Below are 24,980 nucleotides of genomic sequence, written 5' to 3'. Positions count from 1 at the left end.
GCTTTGCATAGCACCATCAGATGTAATTCTTTAAGGTAAACATTAATTACAATTTAAAATTGCTAAAGAGTTGTATATTGGGATTTCTTGTTCAGGTTCATTTCTTCACTATTTCAGATAGATCTTTTCATGAAGTGTCATTTCCACATTGCCCTTAATTTACTTCAAGACACTTTTCAAAGAATTATCTATAAAAATCATCATCATACTAATATAGTTAACTCTTTAATGAGGGTATGTTCATATACATACACATTTTTGTAGGCATGCATTTTATGATAAATTCAAATAAAATGAAACACAAAATAGACTTAGAAAACTACAAAAGGTAGCATAATCAAAGCACGCACTACTTACTTGTGCTACTTGCTTGTGCCTCGTCATCACTATCGGCATCTTTTCTTCCCTTTTTTTTGTTTTTTTTAGTTTTGATTTCTCTAGCATTTCCACCACCACTATCTCTCACCCTTCCAGTGCCCTCTGGTGGAAAAACAATATAGTTACCATTGGCCATATGAATGAGTCAAGTCATATTCACGGAACATATTCATAGAACATCATCTATTTTCATAAACATAATGAAATGGAACTGATATCCTTGTGAAAACAAACAGGAAAAAAAACAGTAGTCCTAAATTTATAAAAGTATGCATGGAATTAGTAAAAAGCCACTGTGACATGATTGCACAATAATGAATTAAAGCGCACTAGGAACATAATAGTTCAATATTTATTCTAATTTTTCTTTTCCGCCATAAAATATATGTAAGAAATGGTTGCAAAATGTAACTTCTATGTAAATCAAACAGTTACTAGGAAAAAGAGAGCAACATCTATAGCAAGACTTCAATCATACATTTGCTTAGGAATGAAAGGAAACACATTTAAATCTCCAACATTGGAATTAAAATAACACTGTTTTTCAAAAGAGGGGGAACGATTATTGTAAGTAATCTAAACAGAACAATGTCCTGTAGTATTTTTCGTATAAAATGACTTCAATTAACTAGCCAAAACATTTTAGCTACAAGCTATATTCAAATGCTTTAGATGTACACTCCACTAAATAGTTGTAAGCATAAAAATTACAGAGCGGCATTGTTATTGAGGGCTTAAATGTTGATATTAAAACATTTTTTACAAAGAAATGCCTGAATAAAGTGCATTCTTCGAAACATGTTTTGTGTTTGTTCCTTTATTGTTATTGAAGAACAAAACTGTCTTTTAGCTATCTACCCTGTGATAAATTATCACTTAACAGAAGGACCATCATGCACTGAGTTTCATGCAATCCACGCTAACAAAATTTTTGTTATTTGTTCAATGGGACTTTCTTCTCTTTCTTCCCACCATAAATTTCCACTGCCCGCAACCCCTATTCCAGAAGACTCACAAATTTTAAGAATGAGGGCTGAGAGAGGAATAAAATGCTTTTGAAGGCAGAAAAGCCAGAGGGCTTTAACTCCGAGTAAACATGTACCATGCTACTATCTCCTCAGCAGCATAATAGAAAGACTTACAAGGGGTCCTTGGTGCTCTGTGACCTTGGTTGCTTTCTTGCAGACATTTCATTACTCAAACAATTACCTGACCTGCCTAAACTAGGTCACCACCCCAAATTCTAGCTAAATCCCAGTCTCCTTAGGGCAACAGCAGAAAGGACACCACTGTTCCTACTGTTGGTCAGCTTCAAACAGGAAATTCAAAAGATAACAAGTCAACTACAACAGGCAAGATCGGTTCCAACCATCACATCAAAGAGAACAAAACATTAGAAACAGTTCTGTTCAGAAAAAAAATGGAACTTGTCCACATCTGAAAGACCATTCAGTTTCCTGCCATGTCTAGAACAGATATCTAAAACTCAAAGTTTATATTGGAAGCCCAGATTGTCCCAGATGAGATGAGTACAAACTATTTTGGATACCCATGATTATGTCTTTTTTACCTGTGGCTTTCTTCCTTCTTTCATCCTTTTTGTCTTTTCTGCTCAAAAATGTGTTTTCTATAAGAGCAGACTGTTTCAGGTCCTCTTCTGTGATTAAATGAACGGGGTCATTTTTCATTTCCTGAAATGAAGACCATATCCAAATATGTGTTATATTAAGAATTCCTGTGGGTTGTCAAGATTTTCAGTTATCTTCCCATCAGTTTAGTTTTAGCCTGAGACACAAAGAAGTTTGGAGCAGTATGAAATCAATCACGGAAGGTCCAAATTTATCTCATTTAAATTCTAGACCCAGAAATGCATATAGAATCTGTGATTCAATTGAAGCTAAACCTAGTAACATTATATAATGTGGAAATGGTTTGGACAGCTATGAGATCTATGAACAATCTGCAGTTCAAATATACCATCCATGTCACGGGTGGGTTTCTACTGGCTCGCACCAGTCCAGGAGAACCGGTAGTGATAATTTGGCCTAGGTCGCAGAACCAGCAGCAATCCAGGCTGGCCACGCCCCCAAACTGGCTCCCTGGTCTTTGCTGCTGGCAGGCTTTTTATTAGCTTTTAATGATCTTTGCACAGAACAATTTACAGTAAACTTGCACGTGCTAGCAACGTGTGAAGTGAACCAGTACCAACACTAGTAGGAACTCACCCTTACTCCATGACATAAAAACTGTAAGCTAAGTCATTGGTGCACCCTTCTCCCCATCAGGCAGCAGTTCTAGTTATAAAAATGTATGTCTGTAGCCTTGTTCAGAGATAGGCAAATAAAAAAATGCTCAGGACAAGTCCTTTAGAAGACGTTTTGCAAATCATCTCTTTTTGGACAGCTGTTCATTTGTTGGTTTGCAGGTGCATGATGAGCCACTTTGCTTTGTGTTTCTGATTTAAAACCAAAAACAAAACCTGTCTATATATTTCTGCAGACACAGAAACCATTGTTCCCTCTCTGTTGTACATATTTATCTGCAACGTTGTCTCGAGTCCATCAGTTGAGACACTTTGGAAGAGACCCAGTGGCAAAGTATTGCATCTTTGCATAACAGTAAAGAATAAACAGGAAAAGGCCAAAGCTTTATATCAATTAGCAAAGAGGTTTCCTAGGGCTATCTGGCTATCTTTAGAAAGACGATACTGAACTAGATATTCTTTTCTCTGATGGGGAATGATTATTATATTTTGATAATGGATACAAGCTCAAATAATCTCTGGGAAAGTAACATATGTGTCAGATCCAAATTCATCACTATTATCTTGGACACTACATACTGCATTATGTCAGTTTTTGATAGGAAACATTTAATCTCACTATCTTTCACTCTAAATGGCTATTTTTCCTGCAGAGAAATGTTTACACTTTATACCCCCAACGCTTCACAAAATTACTTACAGTATGTATGTCTTGGCTGCAATTTTGCTTAGGCTACCCTCTTAGAAATTATAAATTAGGCAAGCAATCTTCTCCAAGGATTGTTTTGAAATGTTACGCTCAGTAAACCAACCTTTTCAGCTTTCTGGTGCATAAGATCACTAAACAAATCAGCACAGCTGCTGATAAATTTCTCACTGACTACATTAGTGTCACCAAAGACCAAGGCTGAAGGTTGCTTATTGAAGGCTCTCATCACTTGCTGAAGCAACATACCGGCATCTTCTACAGATAATGAACTTGGAAGAAGAGGCTAGGATCACAAAACAAAAACAGTCATATTCAAGATTACATTTATTGGTTAATGAACCACCTAAAATATTTTAAAAATCAAGTAAGCACTTCAGAGTGTATGCAAAATATATTTAAATTTCAAAATACTACCGATATGATAAACTTTTATCATAGTATTTTGAAATTTCTTTTTGCTTTTTGGTGCCATCCTCCTTATTTGATTGTTACAACATATAAGCAGTCATTTGTAAATCTGATATATGATAGCAACCTGGCACAGAATGTATCAATATAAATCTCAGTTTCATAAAAGTAACTAACCTTATTCAAAATTTTACATCTCCAACAACTGGTATAAAAATATTAACATGATGCTGGATAACATCATGTGATGATTGTAGAAATCCACATACACATCTGGATAAATCAAGTTTGACTAATCATACTGCAGAATTAAGCTAATTTTGATACTGATATTATCTTGTATTATATCTATATAAATTTGAATAGATGTAATTGTATGTGAGAATACATAAAGAAAAACTCCCAAGATTTTAACAGTGAGCACACTTTAACATAAATAAAGAAAAGGAGCAGACTAAGACAAACTAATATTAAAATATAAGTTAAGTTATTGTAACTCAAATATTTGGTTGTAAGAAGTTGGTTTCAAGCAATAATTCTATTAGGATGAGGACAGGTATATATCTAGTATGTCTTGCTACAGGGAAGTGAAAAAATTATTACTGCAGCTCCATTCTAATAGCTCCAGACATACAGTAAAATTCAACAGTCATTTATAACAGTAAAATAATTGTGCTTTTTGACAAAGTCCCGCAATAGGATGAAATAGTTCAAGCTGGTAGTAAAAACAATGTAAATTATAAATTACTATTGAGCATAAGCAAGGTACATTATTAATTTAGGAATCATAATCTCATTCAGGTCTCTGCGTAACAATCGACTTAAATTTTACCCCTACATTTATTCAAAGACATTTAATATCAAATGCTTTCTAAAGGGCTGATAAAACAGAAATCAGATTTCAGCCTTCAAAGAAATCTGATAGAATTTCAAAATATAAAATACATTCTTCTTCCCAACTGAATCATGAAGCAACACAAAGTATGTCACTGATATTATATAGAAGGATATCTTAAGAAATAAATCTGTTCATTTAAGATTTGTAAGAAAATAGCACTTCAAACAGCATTATGTTTTATTGCTCAGGTTAAATATTGATTTGACATAAGGTACTCTTTTAAATTAGACCCGTAATACTTTTCAAATTCGAATAAATGTTTGTCGAATGATTTTCAACATTCTCACACTTTGAGAGGCTGTACTTCTAGAACTTACACTATTTCTATCTGTCACAATTAGACACACATTATTATATTATAGAACTACATACAAATACAGGTACATCATATCTCATATTATGATTGGAAGTACTCTGTAAGATTTAATTCCAGACTCTTTCTCAGCCCTTCTCACATATATTTGGGATTGAATGTAGGACGTTCTAGATAACATATGTCACTGAAAACTAGATCTTATTTCTCAACAATAAAACTAATCAAAAGTCAGGATAAGCATACCATAATATCCACCCACAGACCAGAACTGATGGCTTCATCCACAGATGCCTCCACCTGATCCAAAATTTCATGACCAACACAAGATGCTTTCAGAAACAAAATTGGCAAAGACTTGTATTTTTTCTTTATGTAGCTCACAGGATCAGGGATGCCAAGTCTTGACAATGCATCGAATTCTACAAAATTATATAATGACATACAAAGTATTAAGTGTGTGTGTGTATGTGTGTGTGTGTAATATTTACTTCTGAGTGGATTCTAGACCCTTCTTTATATATTGGCTGTGAATTTTATTCTGAGCTTACCTAAAAGCCTGTTATCTTCAACTTATTTTATTTATTTCTGCAATTTATATGCTACTAAATTCCAAAAAAGCTCTGAGGCACTTTTATTAATACAAAAGGTAATACAAAAATAAATAATCAAACCCTAAAAGCAATATCAATCAGCTTGCTAGCCATTAACACATTAAGGAAAACAGTACTAAGAGCAAATAATATCTACTGCAAAGAGGGAACCTGCTATACAGACCACCCCATTTTCCCCCCAGAACATCCCAGTTTTAGAAACTTTCTTATGCCCAAAGGCTGCTTTGACCACTGAATTGTGGTCAAAGCAATCTTAGCTTTATTCCAAAAATGAAGGGCAGTTCTATCTATATAGCCTTCTACAACTCAGATTGCCACCAGCTTTGCCCTTCACAATAAACTGTTTACCAGCTCCTATACGGTAAATGAGAAAGCAATATATTATTTTTCTGAGCCAGAAACTGCTTTTAGAATCTGTATTCATGGGCTTTGATGAAGCTATTAGAACATTTCTCAATTCTTTCTATTTTACCGGAGAAAAAGGAACATATTCCCCTCTTTCTGAGAATGTAATAATTAGTGATTGTGACTCCTAATTCAGGAATCATAGGCAGATTCCAGTCCCAAGTATGCGCTTTCTTTCTTTTCATAAAAATGGTCAAAATCCTCTAACAGGAGAACATTAAAGAGCAAATGTAAAAATTACTGTTTAGTGATGCTAACCTTTTAAGAATTCATGTTTTCCCTAGTTACTGCAGTTTTTTTCTTGGCCATACAAATGTGTACACGAGGATAATGAGAACTGACAAGTGTACAAACAATATCTAAGATATATTTCTCTTAATTGTTTTAAAACAAAGGATTTTGTTACCTAAATAACCATTTTGCTTGAAAAATGAATCCACCCAATTACTCTGAGTTCTGGCGTAAATGTCAGGGATAAACACAGCTTTATCTTGCCTTCCACCAACCACTGTGCCTTTTAGACATCCAGAATTAATAAGTTCTTCAAGCAAAGCTGAGGGGGGAAAAATGAAGCAGCCGCAGTATTAGAAAGATTTACAAAGAAATCATGAAAACAAATTTAGCTGCAATAATAAGGTATGTCCCCTTACGTTTCAGGTATACAGCTCACAGAACACAGTAGTTAAGCACATTTAATGGTCTACAACTGGGTTTCTTTTGTGAACTTATATAGTTTAAGGCAGGATTTGCTTAGTTTCCGGCTTGATTTGTAATTTGGAAGCATGAAAGTTTGGATTACAGATTTCTCAATGTGATTTTTAATGTGTAAATTTTTTTATTTTATTTTACAAATCCCATCTGTCTCTTATAATGGCTATCAAAAGTCAAAATTCAAATGCTTAAAAAGGGAAATGGAGAAGTGCTTCTAGTCATGTTCCTGGCCTTAGATTAAATGACAATGTATTTCTATATATTCTGCCATCTACTCTTACATCATCAGTGGGGCATTTTCTACAGGTTTAGTCCCATTTCTGCATCAGCTAATAAATTCAGCCGTAAAAAAAAATAAGCATGACAATTCATACATATTTGTGTGCACATTTTTGGGAATCTTCTTTTCTAATATGTATAGATTTTCAAGCAGTAACTTTCATATATTTTTGTGAACTTATTTCCTTTAATGAGTATATTCTGTACTGTATTACAAAATACTAAAAGCTATGGATTCCGACATATTGTACATATGCCTTTTTTGCTTCATAAATTTACAGACAATTTATATATTAAAAAAACAGAACATAGCTAACAACCAGGTCTTAAAATAAGCACAGGGAATATCAGCCAGATTTTTTAAAGCAAATAGTTGCAGATCTCTCTCACTATTGCAATACTTAAGCTCCAAAAACAAGTAAGACTGAAGTGAAATGAAAGGTTATGATGTGTGTTTTCTTGGGTTTTTGATCCCCTTGTTAGAAAGCTTCTGGACTTTGAGAAGCAAGTTATACACATCAGAATTCAGCTTGTTGACATAAAGTCCCTAGAAATTTGCTTTGTAACATCCATTATTTTAATAAAAATAGGTTTCATAGCAACATGTTTTCTAACAGAGTCATTTTGAGTTTAGACAATAATTTCTTTCTGAGAATAGCACTTTAGAACTAAGAACACCAGACTTTTGAGTGAGCTAAGCAATTGGCTCCAAAACAAATTAGGATGACATTTCATGGACTTCAATGAATCTATTTTAAATGGGTACGCAACTGAATCCAGTTCACTGCATTCAAGGAAACAACCATTGTACACTATTGATAGCATGGCTATTCTGTTTTCTGTCAAGGACAGACAACAAAGTGGTTGAACGGCAAGAACAAAATGCTCTGGGCTCCTTTAGGGATAATAGAAAGTAACATGTGAATAAGGCTGAAATAGTTGAATGATGATCAAAGAAAGCTCAAGGCCTCTTCCTAGAGTAGGGAAAAAAAAGACACATTCTTCCCAATCTCTGCATTGAAGAGCAGAGGCAATTACTGGTAGTCCTCGACTTCCAACCACAATTGAGCCCAAAATTTCTGTTGCTAAGTGAGACATTTGTTAAGTGAGTTTTACCCCAATTTTACGACTTTTCTTGCCACAGTTATTAAATAAATCATTGCAGTTGTTAAGTTAGTATCAAGGTTGTTAAGTGAATCTGGCTTTCCTATTGGCTGCTTGTCAGAAGGTTGCAACATGACCTTGGGATACAGCAACAGTCATAAGTATGAACCAGTTGCCAAGCATCTGAATTTTGATCACATGGGGCTGCTACAAAGGTCGTAAGTCTGAAAAACAGTCGTAACTCACCTTTCTCAGTGCTGTTATAACTTTGAGTGGTCATTAATGAACTGTTGTAAGTTGAGACTACCTGTACCTTGAGTGTTATAGTATTCTTCTTTTCTGAAGCCTTTTTAGGTGAATGAATGACTTTAGTTGGTTTTTAAACTGATTCTTTTATTGTTATTGTTGATCAGTAATTGCTTTGTTTTAATTGTGAGCACACAGAATATAAACCAAAATAATAAGAATAATAGCCTTTATTGTCATTCTACATCATGTATACAATGAAATTGGTTAATAAGAAATGTTACTATGCTGCCTTATATGGTACAGAGTCAGATTCATTGGTTTTTCTAGCTTATGATTACCTAAATGACAGGTAGTTGATCTCCAGTGTTTCAGGCATCAATCTTTTCTAGATCTGCCTAGAAATGTCAGATATTGAACTATAGAGTGCAAACTACTTTTTGTATACCATCAGCTACCATGATGGTGATGACATGTATAAAAGAACCTATTTTTCCTTAACAACCTCTCTGCTATAGTCATCTAAAAACCTGGAATAACTAGATCAGACCTAATTCTATGTTTTTTTTTTAAAAAAAATCTATAGATAGGTGGCAAAAACAAATCTGACACGGTGCTAAGAAAAATGACATGTGGTTTCAGGCTTCCAAATATTATCAAGTGGAAAGAATGATTTCAACAGGATTGCAAATTTAAACATGGAGAAACTAAATGAAGGCAACCTGGAAGAATAACAAGATTGTTTATATCAGCCAATTTATTTATTTAAAATGTCACTTAGTCTTCTCATTCTAAGTGGCTTACAACACATGAGATAAAACATTAATAAAATAACACTCTATTGTAAAAAACAATAATAAACAAAAAGTTAAGAATCTATCATATTAGCTCAAATCCTCTTTTGAAGTTAACTGTTTTCATTATCATCCAATGTCATTAGTTTAGTAAGGGCACACATAACTTGGGGGTAAGCTATTAAAGAGGGAGGGTTCAATCTGAAGGTCCCATATCTTCTTCTTACTTCTGGCTAGGTATTTGGAACACCTCTTTATTAGACTGTATTAGACTGTAAACAAATTCTATATGATGACAATTAAGGTAACAAGGGCCCAAGTCTACTGGCAACTAAATTGGATACAGAAGTGAATTGGCAGCCAGTTAAACAGATGTCCTGCTAAACTGACAAATGCATGTCAATATGTAAGCTATTGCTTACTGTAGCAGTTGTAGCCTCATAATCATTTTCAAAGTTATCCCCACACAAAATAACACGCAGTAGTATAACAAAGTTTGGGTTATCATTTTTTTTAAAAAGGACAAAACTACCGTATTTTTTGGAGTATAAGATGCACCTTTTTCTCCCCTAAAAGAGGGCGAAAATTTGGGTGCGTCTTATACACTGAATGTAGCCCTACCCACCAACTGTCCCCCACCCTTTGGCCTCTGCCTCCCAGCAATTTACCTCCTTGCAGCAAACGGGGAAAATGGGAAAATGGGGCTTGCGGAGGCTGCAATAGGCTATAGCAATCCCTGCAGCCTGAAACAGCTGATGATCGGGAGGCCTGCTTAAACTGAAAGTGAAACTTGCTGTTTGCTCCAGGAGGAAAATTGCTGGGAGGCAGAAGCATATATTTTTTTCTTGTGCTAATTAGGCTGTTTGCTACAGGAAGGTAAGTCAATAACTGCAAATGCCTATAGAATGTTCAAATGATTAGACTTATTGTTTAAAGACTGCTTTATTATGGTTCAAGACAGCTTAATAAAATGAAGAAGCTTTTTAAAATAAATGCTTGATCAGAAGAGGCCCGGTGCTATTCTATCTTCTTTTAAATAGCAGAGAATAACTATAACTAAAAGCACATCAATTTTAACAGCATCTGTACAAGTGTAGTCTGAAATGTAACACTACAAACAATGTACATTGTTTGGACTGTTTGCTGTTTGTTGCAGGGAGGCAAATTGCTGGGGGGCAGAAGCAGATTTCCCCCCTTGTTTTCCTCCCCAAAAGCTAGGTGCATCTTATACTTCGGAGCATCTTATACTCTGAAAAATACGGTAGTAAATGTGTTGAAGTTAATCAAAGGCTGTCTTGGCTTTAGCTTCCATCTTCTGATTCAACATGACAACCTGGGAACTCTCATCACCTCCTTCAGGGGCAATGCTATCCAATCAAGAGTTAAGGGATGAACTATTCCATGGCGCAAGAAAGTTTCAGAAAGGATGTCTTGTCTCTTTTGCCCCATTCTAGCCTCTAGCCACTGAGTCAGGATCTCTATACATTACCTGTTCAGTCTGGGATTGACGTCTAAAATTTGACATCACAACAGTATTGATGATATCTGATCCCAAATGGATGGGCGCTTCTCCAGCAGGCTCATATAGATTGTTAATAAAATAGGAGAGAAGGTCCAGCATTCCACACTGAAGTGCCCAACATGCCCTCCCCTAACAGTACCAGCTGAGCATTGCCCACTGAAGAAAAAGGAGCGTCAATCAAAAACCGTATCTCTGATTCCCAAGCTCTGCAGATGACTCAAAAAATTAATATGGTTGCTTACAGATGTAGCTGGAAAATAGATCATGAGCTTGTTATCACTTTGAAATGCTACTTTCACTAAATGGAAAATAAAGAAGGCATCTGAGCAAAACTCACAGTAAAGCAGATGTTCCTGAAATCCATGTCGGGTGATTAGGTTAATTATTGGTGTAGGTCTAAGAAAGAAGTGACATAAGCATCATGTCAAATACTATGTCACCATATCCTAAATAACCAGATATGATCTTCAGTACAGACAAACTATTTTCTAGTGTTTGCTGTGCTCAATAAGCAATACTTTTTGTGTGTTTGTTAGCACTGTATGGTAATACAATGAAAAAATGTGGAAATTTAGGGAGTAGGCATATGCTTACTCCTAAGCAACTATTTGGAAAATGCAGGGATTGCCAATTAACACCCCTCCCTTTGTTTTTATTTTTAATGACTCCTTCGGCAAATAAAATAATGAATATGGAATGCATTCCCATCTTTAGTTTTAAAGGCCTTTATAAACTAGTTTTTATACCATAGAATTTAACTCCAAATTAAACATTTATTTACCACATAGATTATTTTATGCACACCATATCATAACAACTCTCAGTACAAATTTGATGGTTAAGATTGTAACAATTCTGAGTACAATATTAAGGATCCAATTAAATAATCAATTAAATCTATTTCAAAAGTATTTTTCATCATAATGCCACTTCATATTTCCCTTTTTGGGTTCTTGTGCAAGACCACCATTCTGCCTAGTGCGACTTACTTAGAATTACAGTAAATGTATCCAAAATGTTGCTACTTGTATTATCAATTGTATGTCAATGAACCAGTTTTAAGTCCCAAAATGAACTGTCAGGATACACAAAGGGAGGCAGGGATTGTAGAAGCTACTGGGCTCTTCTGGACTACAAAATTTCTTGGATGGAATTTTATAAATCACCAGTAGTCTGGGGACCATATTTCAAAAATAAATTAAATAAGAGTAGATTGGAATAGAGGTAAAAAGTGAATAGGGGCAAAAAGCTGTACAAATGTATCCTTTTTCCCATTTCCCTTTTCCCTCTTTCTTCATGAAGAGAGTAAAAAACCATTCCAGATTTTTTTCTATTGCTCTATACAGATCTCATATTTGTAGTATCTTTTAAAACTTTTGAAGGATTTTATCAAGAATGTAACTGGCCCAAAGCAGCTAACAAGCAGTACGTTGACTGCTTTGGAAACTCATATAGTTTTGAATGTATTTAGAGAAAATATTTTCAGAAGCTAAACCAACATCCACTTTTACTGATAATTGAAATGTTTATGAAAAGTTATTATAAGATTAATGGTCTCACGTTTTAAAAACAATCAAATACAGGTTTTATGCTTTTAAAATGAGGTAAAAAAGAAAACATACAATATAACCTTTTCATGCAACTTCATTTCACAATAGATACCGTGCTACCTTGGTATTCATCGTTAATTAGTTCCAGGAGGTACGAATACCAAAAACGATGGGTACCAAACAGGGGTGGGTTTCTCGCCTCGTTCCAACCGGTTCGGTTGGAACGGGGTCGGTGGCGTCCTCGTGAACGTGTGCGGTGCGCGCATGCGGCGCACGCATGCGTACTAGCGTCTGTGTGATGCTGCAGCTGCTCCTGGAGGATTGCGCAGGTGCTGTATGCGTCCTGCGCATGCGTGGAAGCGCAGAACTTATCAAAACCGGGTAAGGAACGCGCGCGGGCGCGCAGGCGGGCCCTTCGCCATTCCCAGAAGTTACTTACTTCCGAGTTCGCCGACCAACCGGTTCGCAGGGACCGCCGTGAACCGGTTGAAACCCACCCCTGGTACCAAATTATCTTTTCCCATAATGTAGTGAGTCACTAGGCAGATGACAGAACAAATTCTATTTTGTGTGTTGAGTACCAAACAAACGATGAGGTACATAAGTCTAATGCTACTGCTGGTTTAAAAACTGAATGGCCGGATGCTAAGCAAAAAAAACAAAAAAAAACCATTAAAGCTTTTGGCATTCCACAAATCTAAACTTCATGACTATCTGTGAAGAACAGAACGTTAAATTATTTTACTTGTACCTTCAAAGTACACATTTCACCAAGACATTTATAAACACATTAAATTACTCATAGGCATCTTTTCATTTTCTTTGACTTACCGGGTAATAGCCCGGAAGAAACCACGAATACGGGCCCGATGTCTTGTGACAAATGTCTTAGTGAAAATCACCCCACGGTTTTCCTGATCGAATTGGCCATGAATAATTTTTCCCAACCGAACAGAAAATGCCTAGAATAAAATACACCAATTAAGAGAAGAATCACATTACACATTATTATGTAGGTGAAATTCTTGTGTGTGAAAATTCTAAGTTCAACACATTTGTAATATCTAACTTGCACATTATCAAATTTTATGTACATTAATATAAGAAAATGATTCTTTTACTTCTGGATGCACAATATTTTGATCCTATTAGAGATTAATTGACCTTGTTAATGTGTAATTCAAATGTTAAAGAATGGACCACTATTACTCATTGTCTATTTGTCTTCGTGCCAATTTGTCCTGCTCCTTTCCATTTACTTCTCTTATACGCCAATACACAATGTTTCATATGCCATGAACATCAACAGACAGGACAATAATTATTACTGACAACACCCATCATAGCTTGGTTAATAAAGGCTTTCATATAATGCTTATTGAGTTAGGAAAAATGCAACAATAGTATCCTTCTAGATACATTCAGAAGATTGAGAGTGGGCAGTACAGTATTATGTGGATACATTTCCTTTCTCTTGGGTTGATTTTGGATGGTGGTATTAAGAGACGAGAGATCCTGCCCCTGGCCCAAGTGTGCAGGGACCACAGGGATTGGTGGTCTTCCCTCTCCGGTTTAACATAATGAGATTGCTAGGTGAGCTCATCGATCTCTATGGGTGAAGTATCATGAGTATGCTGTTGATATCCAATGTATATTTCCGTTCCTGGTCAATTAAGCAATACTATGGACATCTTACCCTGATGTCTGGAGGCTGGGAAGGTCTGGATGGGGACAACAAACTTCAGCTGAACTCTGGCAAGAAGAAGTGGCATTGGGTTTTGGGGTCCCTGATTCTAAATAGTACACCTTCTCTGGTGCTGGATGGGGCTGCAATGCCCCAAACAGACCCAGTGTGCAGTCTGGGAGTCGTCCTGGATTCTTGAGTCAGGGAAGTCATGGCAAGGAGGGCTTTTGCCCAACTTCAAACTATGCATTAATTGTACTTGTCTCTGGATCAATGGGCCCTATTCATGCCCTAGTCACTTCCTGGTTTGATTATCCCAATGTGCTTTACATGGGGCTTGGCCATAAAGGGTATCTAGAAACTTCAGCTGCTGCAAAATGCACTGTCATAAGCAGTTATGAGTGTCTCTGGTAGAGCACTGCTGCATGAGTTGCATTGCTTATCAGTTTGTTTCCGGGTGCAATTCAAGGTGTTGGTATGGATCTTTAAAGCCCTAGATAGCAAAGGACGGGGTTAACTGAGGGACTTTGGCCTTTGCCCAATTTCATTTATCCAGATCTATCAGAATAGATACGTTATAGATTCTACTACTTAGGGAGTTCCATTTAGTGGGCCCTAAGACAGAGAGTCTTTTCTGTTGTGGCCCCCACACTGTCAAATCTCCTTCTCCTTCTAAGCTTTCAAAGGTCCTTTAAGACCTTAGCCGGGGGGGCTGAGGACCCCAGAGGCAGGGGAACTAGTAAGATGGCACTATTAACACACCTTCATCTATTATTTTTGGTTTTAGCAGTTTTATGGGTTTTTAATAAAATGTTTTTAATATTTATTAATAATGGTTTTCTATTTTATTCTTTCAGTTTTGTTATATGATGCCCAGAGCCACTTGCTTGTGAGATGGACCACTATATAAAACAGATAAATTAATAAATCTACTGTGCCTATATCCCACCAACTAGAGGATTCAATATAAGCAACACATTAACACAATCTCAGGATTCAAACTACTATTAACTACTATGATGAGCCAAGGTGGCGCAGTGGTTAAATGCAGCACTGCAGGCTACTGCTAGATCAGCAGTTCAGCGGTTCAAATCTCACCGGCTCAGGGTTGACTCAGCCTTCCATCCTTCCGAGGTGGGTAAAATGAGGACCCAGATTGTTGGGGGCAATATGCTGACTCTCTGTAAACCGCTTAGAGAGGCCTGAAAGGCCTATGAAGCGGTATATAAGTCTACTGCTATTGCTATTGTTTCATAGAGAATTTCATCAAAGCAATCATGTAATTGGTTCTGAATTACTTTTCATAATTTAAAAGCTACCTTACTTCCTGGTTATTAGGCAAGCAGTTGCCAAGAGATTGGATACAACCCTTACCCTAACAATGTGGCAGAAAAAACTAAATTATAGCTATGCATATGAGATCAGTTATGGTTTAAATCTCAAGTCAAAATATGTTATCACATTACATTTAAGATATAACTGGGAATCCAAATAGCTACCAAAGTGAAATAGTTTCTGTGAAAAAAGTAATTTTCAGATGAATTACCTGTTTCAAGAAGTCTCCTGGAAGATCATACGCCTTGCATAAGTCAGATATTTTCACTTGGCCGCATTCCTGCAACTTGTCATTTATTTCTTCTGCTATGCGATCTAAGTAATTTCTGATATGACATGAAGAATCAGTATTAGTGTAATATTTCAAATGTGCTACTAAATATACATATCATCAGTAATTGGTTTAGGAATGGTACTTGATGATAAAACAAAAAAGATATCGCTGTATAGTGCCTGACAATAAAACTTTCAAGGAACAGAGTAATTTTATTCAAATAAAAGTTACTGTTAAGTCCATATTTTCAGGTGGTGAAGCAACAATTTCGTTGTTTGGGGAACATTATGCTATCATACCTCTGGATCTCTGTTTTTTTGGTGGATTTTAAGAGGGCTTCAGGAATTTTAGATTGTGCCTTCCCTAATAGAGATTCTTGTTTTTAATGTTGCTTTTGTTTACTGTTTTCAATCTATTGTTTTTCTTATAAGCAGTTCACAGCCAGGGTATAATAGAATATAATTGCACACAGGTCTATATAACTGCAAAGTGGAAATGGAGATATACAAATAGCCAATTCTTTGGTCCTGTTGTTCTATGAACTTCCTTGTAGTTTATAAAATTCAGTATTTCTTTATACTAAAATCCCAAGCTCCAAACAGCATAATGTAACTTAAAAGTAAGGGAACTTTTGTATGTAATAAGATTTTTTAAAATTTCCTTTTTGTCTCTTTTACTAGTTCCCAAAGACAGACTACTTGTTACTGCTCTCATTCACCTTCATTTTAGATATTAGACATAAATGTCTCTGTTTTCACCATGCTTTCTCTTTTTTAGCTCTTCCCCTCCTAGTATTATTTAGTAATGTTACTGAGATCTAAATTTGATATATTAAATAAATAAACAAACAAATAAATAAAATAAATAAATCCAGAGTGCTTTTCTTTAGTTTGGATTTTTTTTTTACCATCTAGACAGCGACACTATTTCAAGATGAACCATTTGTCTCCAGTTTAACAAGAAAAATACAATATATTGCAGTTTACAATAAAGTCTAGAATAGTATTTTGATGGGTTCGAAACCTGAAAGGTTTATGCAAATGCAGATAAAGCTATTCCTCAAAATTATGTCTCAACTATAATTAGATTGCATTTAATTATCCTAAGCAACTCACTCATCTATAAGTTGTCCCAATACCAATCGAACTGTTCGATCTGATTTGACAATGTTGTTAGCTCGGTTCTCAATATGGAGCAGATCAACGTTTATTATCTGGCAGAGCAAAGAAAGGAGGAATAAGTTAGTAATTAGTATTTTATCACTGTCACTGACCCGAGTTCAACAAATTAACAGCAGTTGAAACAGAACAAATGCAGAATGAATAGTTTATAGCAAATGTATCTGGCTTTACAAATACTGCAAATATAGCAAAATCTAATTTGTTACCGCCCGTTAAAACGATATACTGACAATTTCCTACATAATTATTTAGCAGCTATTTCAATACACAACATTTTAATTAAAATATGGATCTGAAAAAGATTAAAACAAGACATGAAGTAATGTATCACTAAAATGTTATAAAATGATTCAATTTACTTGAAGTTTGAGAAGAAAACAGGTTAATGGAAATGAAATATTATATTTCTGCATGTATTGGTGAATATTCATTTTTATTTATACACTCACCAACATTCAATGGATGAATAAAAGGAAAGCTTTTCTCAAAAAGTTACAACAGCTTTAAGAGAAATTAAAGAAATTAAAACTACATGAGACTATTTCAGTATGAACAAAGTACAAAATTATAAACATAATAGAAACTAAATAGGTGATATATACAATGATTATAAAATCTACAGATATAAAACAGTTTATAACCCCTTTATTTAATGACAAAGCCACTAAAAACACCTATAAACTTCAACCTGACTTAATAAAGGGAAAATAAACAATGTTTATAATGAAGTCCAATTACCTGTTGCAAATCCACAATGTTCACTCGACCTGTAATAAGATTTTGAAAAAAAGAATGCCGGGAAATATTAATATTTGTTCATTACGTTTTTCATTTTGACTTCAAATCTCCAAAGTAACTTGGGACCACTTTAAGCATTAATTATATCTATGACTGCTGCCTATAATATTTTCTCCAGCATGGTTGCCTCCATCTGTATGTTACTTTCCTCTATATATACAGGTTTTCCTCAACTTACAACCACAACTGAGCCCACAATTTATGTTGCTAAGTGGGAAATTTGTTGAGTTTTGCCCCCCTTTACAATTTTTCTTGCCACATTTGTTAAGTGAACTACTCCAGCTGTTAAATTAGTAACCTGGTTGTGAAGTGAATCTGGTTTCCCCATTGACTTTGCTTATCAGAAGGTCGAAAAAGGGGGTCCCATGACCCCTGGACACTGCAATTGTCATAAATGTGAGTCAGTTGTCAATCACGTGACCCTGGGGATGCTGAAACCGTGAAAAGTGTGAAAAATGGTTGTCAGTTTTTTCAGTGTCATTGTAACTTTGAATGTGAACTGTTGTTAGGTCGAGGGCTATCTGTATTCTCTTGCACTAAGGGGAACATACCATTTATGAAACAGGTACTTCTACAACTTTAAAAGCAAAGACTGAATCAGCACCACCAAGAATAGTAAAGAGGGAGAAAATGCTGAGTACAAGTATTTACAATAAGCCTTGCACTGGTATGGCTGCTATTTTTGTAAAGAGATTGATTCAATGATTTTTTTTAATGGGAGGCATAAAGATGCCTTCTTTCCTGGCTAAAGTAAAAATGAAATCAACTCAACAATGCAGACATTAATTTGAGTAAGGGAAGAGCAAGATTGCTAGGGCTGAAGTCTTGATAGCATTTGTTTTTACATTCTGCAATAAAAACTGCAATCATTTTATTATAAAAACATGATATAATCCTTACAGTGAAGTTCAAAAGAGCTAAACTATTATCTACTGTGTTTTATGAGGTTGGGAAGGTGCTGCCACAAGCATCACAACAAACACATTCACAAGAATGAAAGCTGCCTTGGAAAGTATTTTAATATTACAGGAGTACTGCCTTTATCAGGCAAGGAATGTTTCAGAAGGATGAAGGAAGTTATGCAAGATTTGTCAAGAAAATGTCATTGGAGAGAGAAAATATTCAAACCAATGTAGTCCTGAATCACATTGGGGTACCACAGAGGCATTTCTTATAAAAATGCAAAGAGGTGGGAAATCTATTTTTTGTTTTTTATTCACTTCATGGATAAAATATCAGTGAACTAATGCAGTGATTAAAAAAAAACTGTGTCCAATGAAATTTTTAACGGTTCTATTCAATACAGATATATAATTTTCCACCAGAGAGGAACTCTGCGCTTGAAATCCATATAAAAATACTTTTCTTGCTGTTCCTTCTAAGAAATGACCATTGAGTATTACATTAGCCAAGCAATATATAGCTTGACAAAAGGGATTTACCTGATGGAAAATGTCATTGAACTCAATGAGATTTCTGAATAGAGAAGTTTAGTGTTCAACATAAATTTAAACAAAAGTATTATTAGAATTTTGGCTAATGCTTTTAGAACTGAAATGCCTAAAATGTTTCTCCTGCTAAATTCAAGTACTCTCTCAGGAAAAATGCACTTCTACTGGAAATACGGCTTGTAGAATCTCAGTATCTATTATTAGGCACTGTACCATGATTTCAGTTTTAAAATTATTATTATACAATGCCTAAATGAGAAAGTTACACATTTCAGTAACACCTTTTTAAAAATAAGTGACATTTAACAACCTAACAAATTATGTCAAATTTTGAAAATTATATCAATGGACACTTACCACCACGAATAAGAAGTTCATCACGTATTTCTTTGCTAATCTGTGCAGGAGTGATATACTCTTTTCCATCAAGAGTATGTACTACATCCAACTGTTTTTCATCAATTAACTTAGAAACAATTTCTATGCAATTACGTTCTGACAGTCTGTATATTGAAAGAACAGAGAGAATTTGCATGTAATCCTAAATATCTGACCTTAAATGTGTCATTTTGCCAGGACAGGTAGTCCTCATTTAGCAACTGTTTCAGAAAGCACATATTTGGTTATAATGGTGATTAAAGTTACTTTGAAACCAATGCCTACATTTACAATATTTGCAGACTCTCTCTCTCTCTTTCCCCTCCCTCCCTCCTCCTCTTTCCCCCCTTCCCCGCTCTCTCTCTGTCATGTATTCAATATTACAGTCAGTTAATTTGTATTGTCCTGTGCCTTAGCAACCTCCCCCCCCCCCCACTTTGTGGAATAAGCGCCCTCTTCCTCAGCTACTTTTCTCCACAGCATAATGCATCTCTATTGCAAGTTAACAAGCTCAGCTGTATAAGCTTAATTAGTTGATTAAATCTCTCCAGGACAGCTGCTGCTTGAAATTGACCAATCCTTAATCAGTTTCATACTAAAGGTTTTTGGGCCTCTTAAGCAGCTGGTGGCAGGAAGTGTGAGAAGACTAGGGAAGCAGCAGACTTTAGAGTACATTTCTTTCAGTGTATATACTCCATTGTCTGCCAGGCTACTCTCTTGTAATCCTTTCCTCTACAATGAATTTAAATAGAAACATTAATTCTCTTCTTGCTAATTATTCTAAGGCTTGTTTTGAGCCCTCCAAATGGTGGGGAGTGAGGAAAAAGGACATTTGCCCTTTTATCCAGTATCCTTGTGAGTTGGGCTCTGGAAACTTGCCCAATATTTGGGTTTAGCTGGCTGTTTGGGGTTGTATCCTTCTGAAGCTGTAAAGCAAATGACAGCAGAAGTAAAACCATCAGCATAGTCACTGTCACATAATTATCACATAGCAAGTGCTACCTGTAAGGACCAAATTGCTAGAAGCAATTATGATTACTAAATAAGGACTTCCTGTAATATATTGTACAGATATATCAACAATCTATATTTTAGATATATTTGTTAGAGTAATTTTTCTCTACAGGTGTAGAATCCAAATACCCCCTTATATCTGTGCAATTTTAAACATTTTCAATAATTTATTTTTTGTAAATAATGTCCCATGGTTTAGGTTAAATTAGGATTATGTCAGTACTGGTACTATCTGACAAAAATATGCATACCAGCATTGTGATATGTGCTACTCCAGTGAAACATTAAAAGTTCAAAGCTGCCTATAATTTAGGTCTGGACCTTCTTGTCTATTTTCTATCAAACTTCCAGTATCCAACTTATCAGAAATTCAGCATCCAGGGCTTTGAAAATTCTATAGAATCTACAATTACCATATATGAAATACATTTTAAATATGAATCATGAAGACTACTATTTCCAAGTTAAACACTTTTAAAATCAGTATTGATATATTCATCCAAGTAGGATTTTATGAAAGTTGATTTTCCCAATGCTTATTATTATTGTAACTTCATTTCCCCAAAATTCTGTTTCAAGAATCCTGCTGAATTAAGTAACTTTATCACCACAGGTTTTTTTTTTATAACACCCCTTTTTTCTGTTATACAAGCTATGCAATTGTTGAAAGGAATAGTATGAAAATCAGTTTTAGTCACTCTTTTCATAGGCAGATATGGCCCCAGTTCATAATATACTTCATGATAATTGTAATAAAATGAAATAACTGTTCTCAATCTAGGTATTCTTCAAACAGTAGACAGTTTTCAGAATTCTCCAAACAATATGTCCATCACAAAATATTTTGGGAGTTGATCCATACATCCAGAGTTTGAAGTAAAATAATCATTAATGTGACAATTTACAAAAATGTGAGCTGCTATGTATGTATGTATGTATGTATGTATGTATGTATGTGTGTGTGTGTGTGTATGTGTGTATGTATATGTATGTATCTCTCTCTCTCTCTCTATATATATATATATATATATAAACTATCATGGAATCCTCAACTTTATAATTAAATTCTGCATGTTAAAGATATCATGGATAGATGTAGGTAGTTTGGATTAGATTAAATTCCCCATAGATACTTCAGAATGTGGGGACCCAATGTAATACAATCATGCAACTCTTTATGACAACTGCATCTTTTCCAAAATTTATATGGCTTTCTTTCTGGTCCTTTATGTGTTGCACTGTATTAATATTTATCAAAATTCTAACATAAATATATTAAGTATGTGGTTAAAAACCTGAAAGGCTTTTATTTTACCAGGAACTGAATTCTCTTTTTATCCTTTAATAGGGGAATGACAAATTGTTTTTTATTTAGAAGCTTCAGATTTCCATCTGTTACAACATCTAAGGTAAAGGTTCCCCTCGCACATATGTGCTAGTTGTTCCCGACTCTAGGGGACGGTGCTCATCTCCGTTTCAAAGCCAAAGAGCGAGCGCTGTCCAAAGACATCTCCATGGTCATGTGGCTGGCATGACTAAACGCCGAAGGCGCATGGAACGCTGTTATCTTCCCACCAAAGGTGGTTCCTATTTTTCTACTTGCATTTTTACGTGCTTTCGAACTGCTAGGCTGCCAGAAGCTGGGACAAGTAACGGGAGCTCACTCTGTTATGCAGAGCTAGGGATTCGAACTGCCAACCTTTCTGATCGACAAGCTCAGCATCTTAGCCACTGAGCCATCTCATCCCCTGTTCTAACATCTACCTGCCAGGAAAAACAATTTTTTACAGTGCTTTCTTACGCCATTGGAAACCATTATTAACAATTTTTGTGACAGTAAATTCAGAAGACACATTATTTTGGTCTTTAAAAACGTGTCTCTCTATGAGATTAGTGCAGTCTGCAAAAGAAACTGGTAGTTCAAGTGTTGAACATCTGAAGATGTCACCAGGAAAGCTCTTTGCCCTATAAACATGTTTCAGACAGGAAGGCACACTGGTAAATTTCATGCACTTTCCATAAAGAGCATCAAGGAAACCCTGACATGATAAATAGATAAATACAGATATATGTAGGCAGAATTTTTGTTTTTGTAGACCTGGGCGTATCCCTTTGATAGTAGGCTTGCAGGAAAATCTAAGCAAATCCCTTGATCGTTTGTTTAGATCCTGGCATGAAAAAAACCATGTTTGTTTAGCTCCTGGCAAGGGAAAAATCATCCCAGTCAATCACCACTTGATAGCAGCAGTCAAGTATGGGATGCAGTTGACGCTTTTGAAAGGAAGCCAAAAAGGGCAGCTCTAATTGAGACATTACGGTAGATTTGTTCAGAAGCCTCCCCTTTTATTAAAAGCGGGAATGACGCGCCGCTTCTTCCATAAGCTTTACGGTGCTAACATGGGACAGAAAGTTAAGGTGCAACAGAGCATTGGAAAAGCGTCGCTGGGGTGGGAGCGGGGGCGACGTGTATTTGTGACTACAGCGAGCGTAAGGCGGAGGTGGGGGGGCTTCTTCCTCGCTCCGCCCACCTAGTACGTTCCTCTCACCTCTGGGTCGCCTGGGCGAACTGAGCGGATTGAAACTGCTGGGACAACTTGAGGATTTCTTCCCACGTAGCAGCCATCGCAGTCCCAGGTCTGGTCGGGGGAGGGTGGAGAGACGACGGAGCAGGGGAAAAGGGGCGTGTCCAAAAGAAGGCTTCGAAAATCACACGTCAGCTCAACGATGCCTTCCCAGCGACCGGCCGCGAGCAGGAACAATATTCCTCACGTCTTCGCATTATAAAGGCGCTTCGGTCGGTGACAGCGCCACCTGCAGGAGAGATGGTCTGTTAGGGCGGAGATGCGGGCCGATTGCTTTGAGTTTTTCTTATCCCGAATCGGAAACCTGACCCGTGGTCGTGGCTGCATGTAAAAACCAGATTTACCCTTTGGATCCTTGGCATTTGCGAAAATACGCTGCCCCTTGGATAAACGGAGAAAGCCGTCTCCGTATACTGCAATCCTATTGGAATCAAATCTTTTTAAAAAACCAATACGCATTTCACGATGTTCGAGAAACAACTTTTTTTCTTGCTTTTCCTCACTTTTCTCTTCCCCTTCCCCTATCTTCCCTACTATTTACTTTTGTATTTTTTTGTATGTTATATTATAAACTAATAAAAAAATGTTAACTTGAAACAACTTGCACGCACCCACACACCCACACCCACACCCACAGACAGACGGGGGGGGGGGAGGGAGAGAGAGAGAGAGAGAGAGAGAGTGAGAGAGAGAGCGCTTCTGAGTGCCTTAAGACAATGGTGGAAAAGTTGTAACTCTTGCAAAAGGTTCCTTCGCACAACGTTTTCTTTTCCCCAAAACTCAGATAGAAAGATAGGCATGAATGAATGAATGAATGAATGAATGAGGTAGGGTCTCCTGCTTAGCCAGGGGCTGGACTAGATGACCTACAAGGTCCCTACCAGCTGTTATTCTGTTAAGTCTAAGATCTTGTTAGAATCGATATTGACAGGTGGAGAACTCCATGGGAGCTAACTTGTAGTCATTCCACCCAGCTGACCTATAGCAGAAAGCTAAAAAATACAAAATCCCACACCGCCCCCCCCCCAAGAAACAAAAACAACAATAATCCAACGACGACAACGCGAGATGGAATCTTTCTCCCTCCACGCTGTGTTAGCGTTTGCAAAACAAAATTGAGAAGGACAGTGCTTAAGCGGCGAAATAATAATGATTTTATATATATATATATATATATATATATATATATATATATATATATATATATATATATATATATATATATATATATATATATTTGTGTTTGTTTTTGTTTTTTTAAATTTGTGCTGAGTTTATTTGTGCGGGTTTCTGTCGTGATGGACTCTTGTGACGAGCCGAAGGACAGATGATGGAAGCAGTTAGCTTCCTCCCATAATTGGGGCTTACCAGGGGTTGTAAAAAATCTAATATATATATATATTAGATATATATATATATGTGAAGTGAGAGGGAAAAGCCCAGAAGCTGAAAAGCAAGTTGACCTAAGGGAGCCTGGCGATTTCTGATGTATTGCAGGTAAATTGGTAATAAATAAGTGCTGCTCCACGACTAAGACAACAGGGCTGGAGAGGGACATGGAAATGAGCCAAAACAAATGGCTTGTAGATACCCTAAAGATGCAGAAGAAGTACAGTCTCCTGCAAATCAAGTTTTATGTCTGGTGCCAGTCCATGTAGTTTTGCTTGACAGAAATGTACAAGTGATATGTCATGGTGGAGAATGGAAGTGGAGAATTACCACGCCCAACACATAGTCCTGGATTTTCTAAGTGTTTCCCCATCTAATAGCTGTTCAGGCTTGATCATACTTAGTTTCTGATTCCAGGCAAGGTTAGCAAAGTATTTGCTACCTCTGCCAAATGCAGGAAACTTTCATTGTTGAGTGAACACATAAATGATTGTGTTATGTTAAATGATGTATAATGCCTGTCAGCGAACTGCACAATTTGTTCTAAAGGGTGCAAATTACCCGCTGTCTGCAAGGAATATAAAGCTTCCATTCCCCACTATCCTGTCAGAGCTGAAGAAGCTTCTTGGATGAGAAGCGAAACGTCTTAAAAAAAAAACTAGAAAGTCCAGGTGCCTCCTGAAAAAGCACCTTTGGGATA

General features: G+C 36.2%; 1 protein-coding gene across 1 annotated transcript in view; it reads right to left on the bottom strand.

The window, feature by feature from the left end:
• Positions 1–23,004, bottom strand: part of LOC116507949 (E3 UFM1-protein ligase 1-like) — a 31,379-nt gene extending 8,375 nt beyond the window's left edge. Inside the window, exons 1-12 of the mRNA XM_032216375.1 lie at positions 22,856–23,004; positions 19,275–19,420; positions 17,407–17,435; positions 16,603–16,700; positions 15,425–15,539; positions 13,026–13,156; positions 10,982–11,040; positions 6,395–6,541; positions 5,216–5,391; positions 3,454–3,633; positions 1,949–2,069; positions 358–480 (exon numbers count right to left, since the gene is read on the bottom strand). Coding sequence (XP_032072266.1) covers positions 358–480; positions 1,949–2,069; positions 3,454–3,633; positions 5,216–5,391; positions 6,395–6,541; positions 10,982–11,040; positions 13,026–13,156; positions 15,425–15,539; positions 16,603–16,700; positions 17,407–17,435; positions 19,275–19,420; positions 22,856–22,932 — 1,402 coding nt within the window. The 5' untranslated portion in view covers positions 22,933–23,004. The remainder of the gene's footprint in view (positions 1–357; positions 481–1,948; positions 2,070–3,453; positions 3,634–5,215; positions 5,392–6,394; positions 6,542–10,981; positions 11,041–13,025; positions 13,157–15,424; positions 15,540–16,602; positions 16,701–17,406; positions 17,436–19,274; positions 19,421–22,855) is intronic.
• Between the last annotated feature and the right edge of the window lie 1,976 nt (positions 23,005–24,980).

This window comes from Thamnophis elegans, chromosome 4, assembly GCF_009769535.1.
Source record: "Thamnophis elegans isolate rThaEle1 chromosome 4, rThaEle1.pri, whole genome shotgun sequence".
NCBI classification, from domain to species: Eukaryota; Metazoa; Chordata; class Lepidosauria; order Squamata; family Colubridae; genus Thamnophis; species Thamnophis elegans.
Note: the sequence above shows the minus strand (reverse complement) of the source record. Positions and strands in the feature narration are given on the sequence as shown.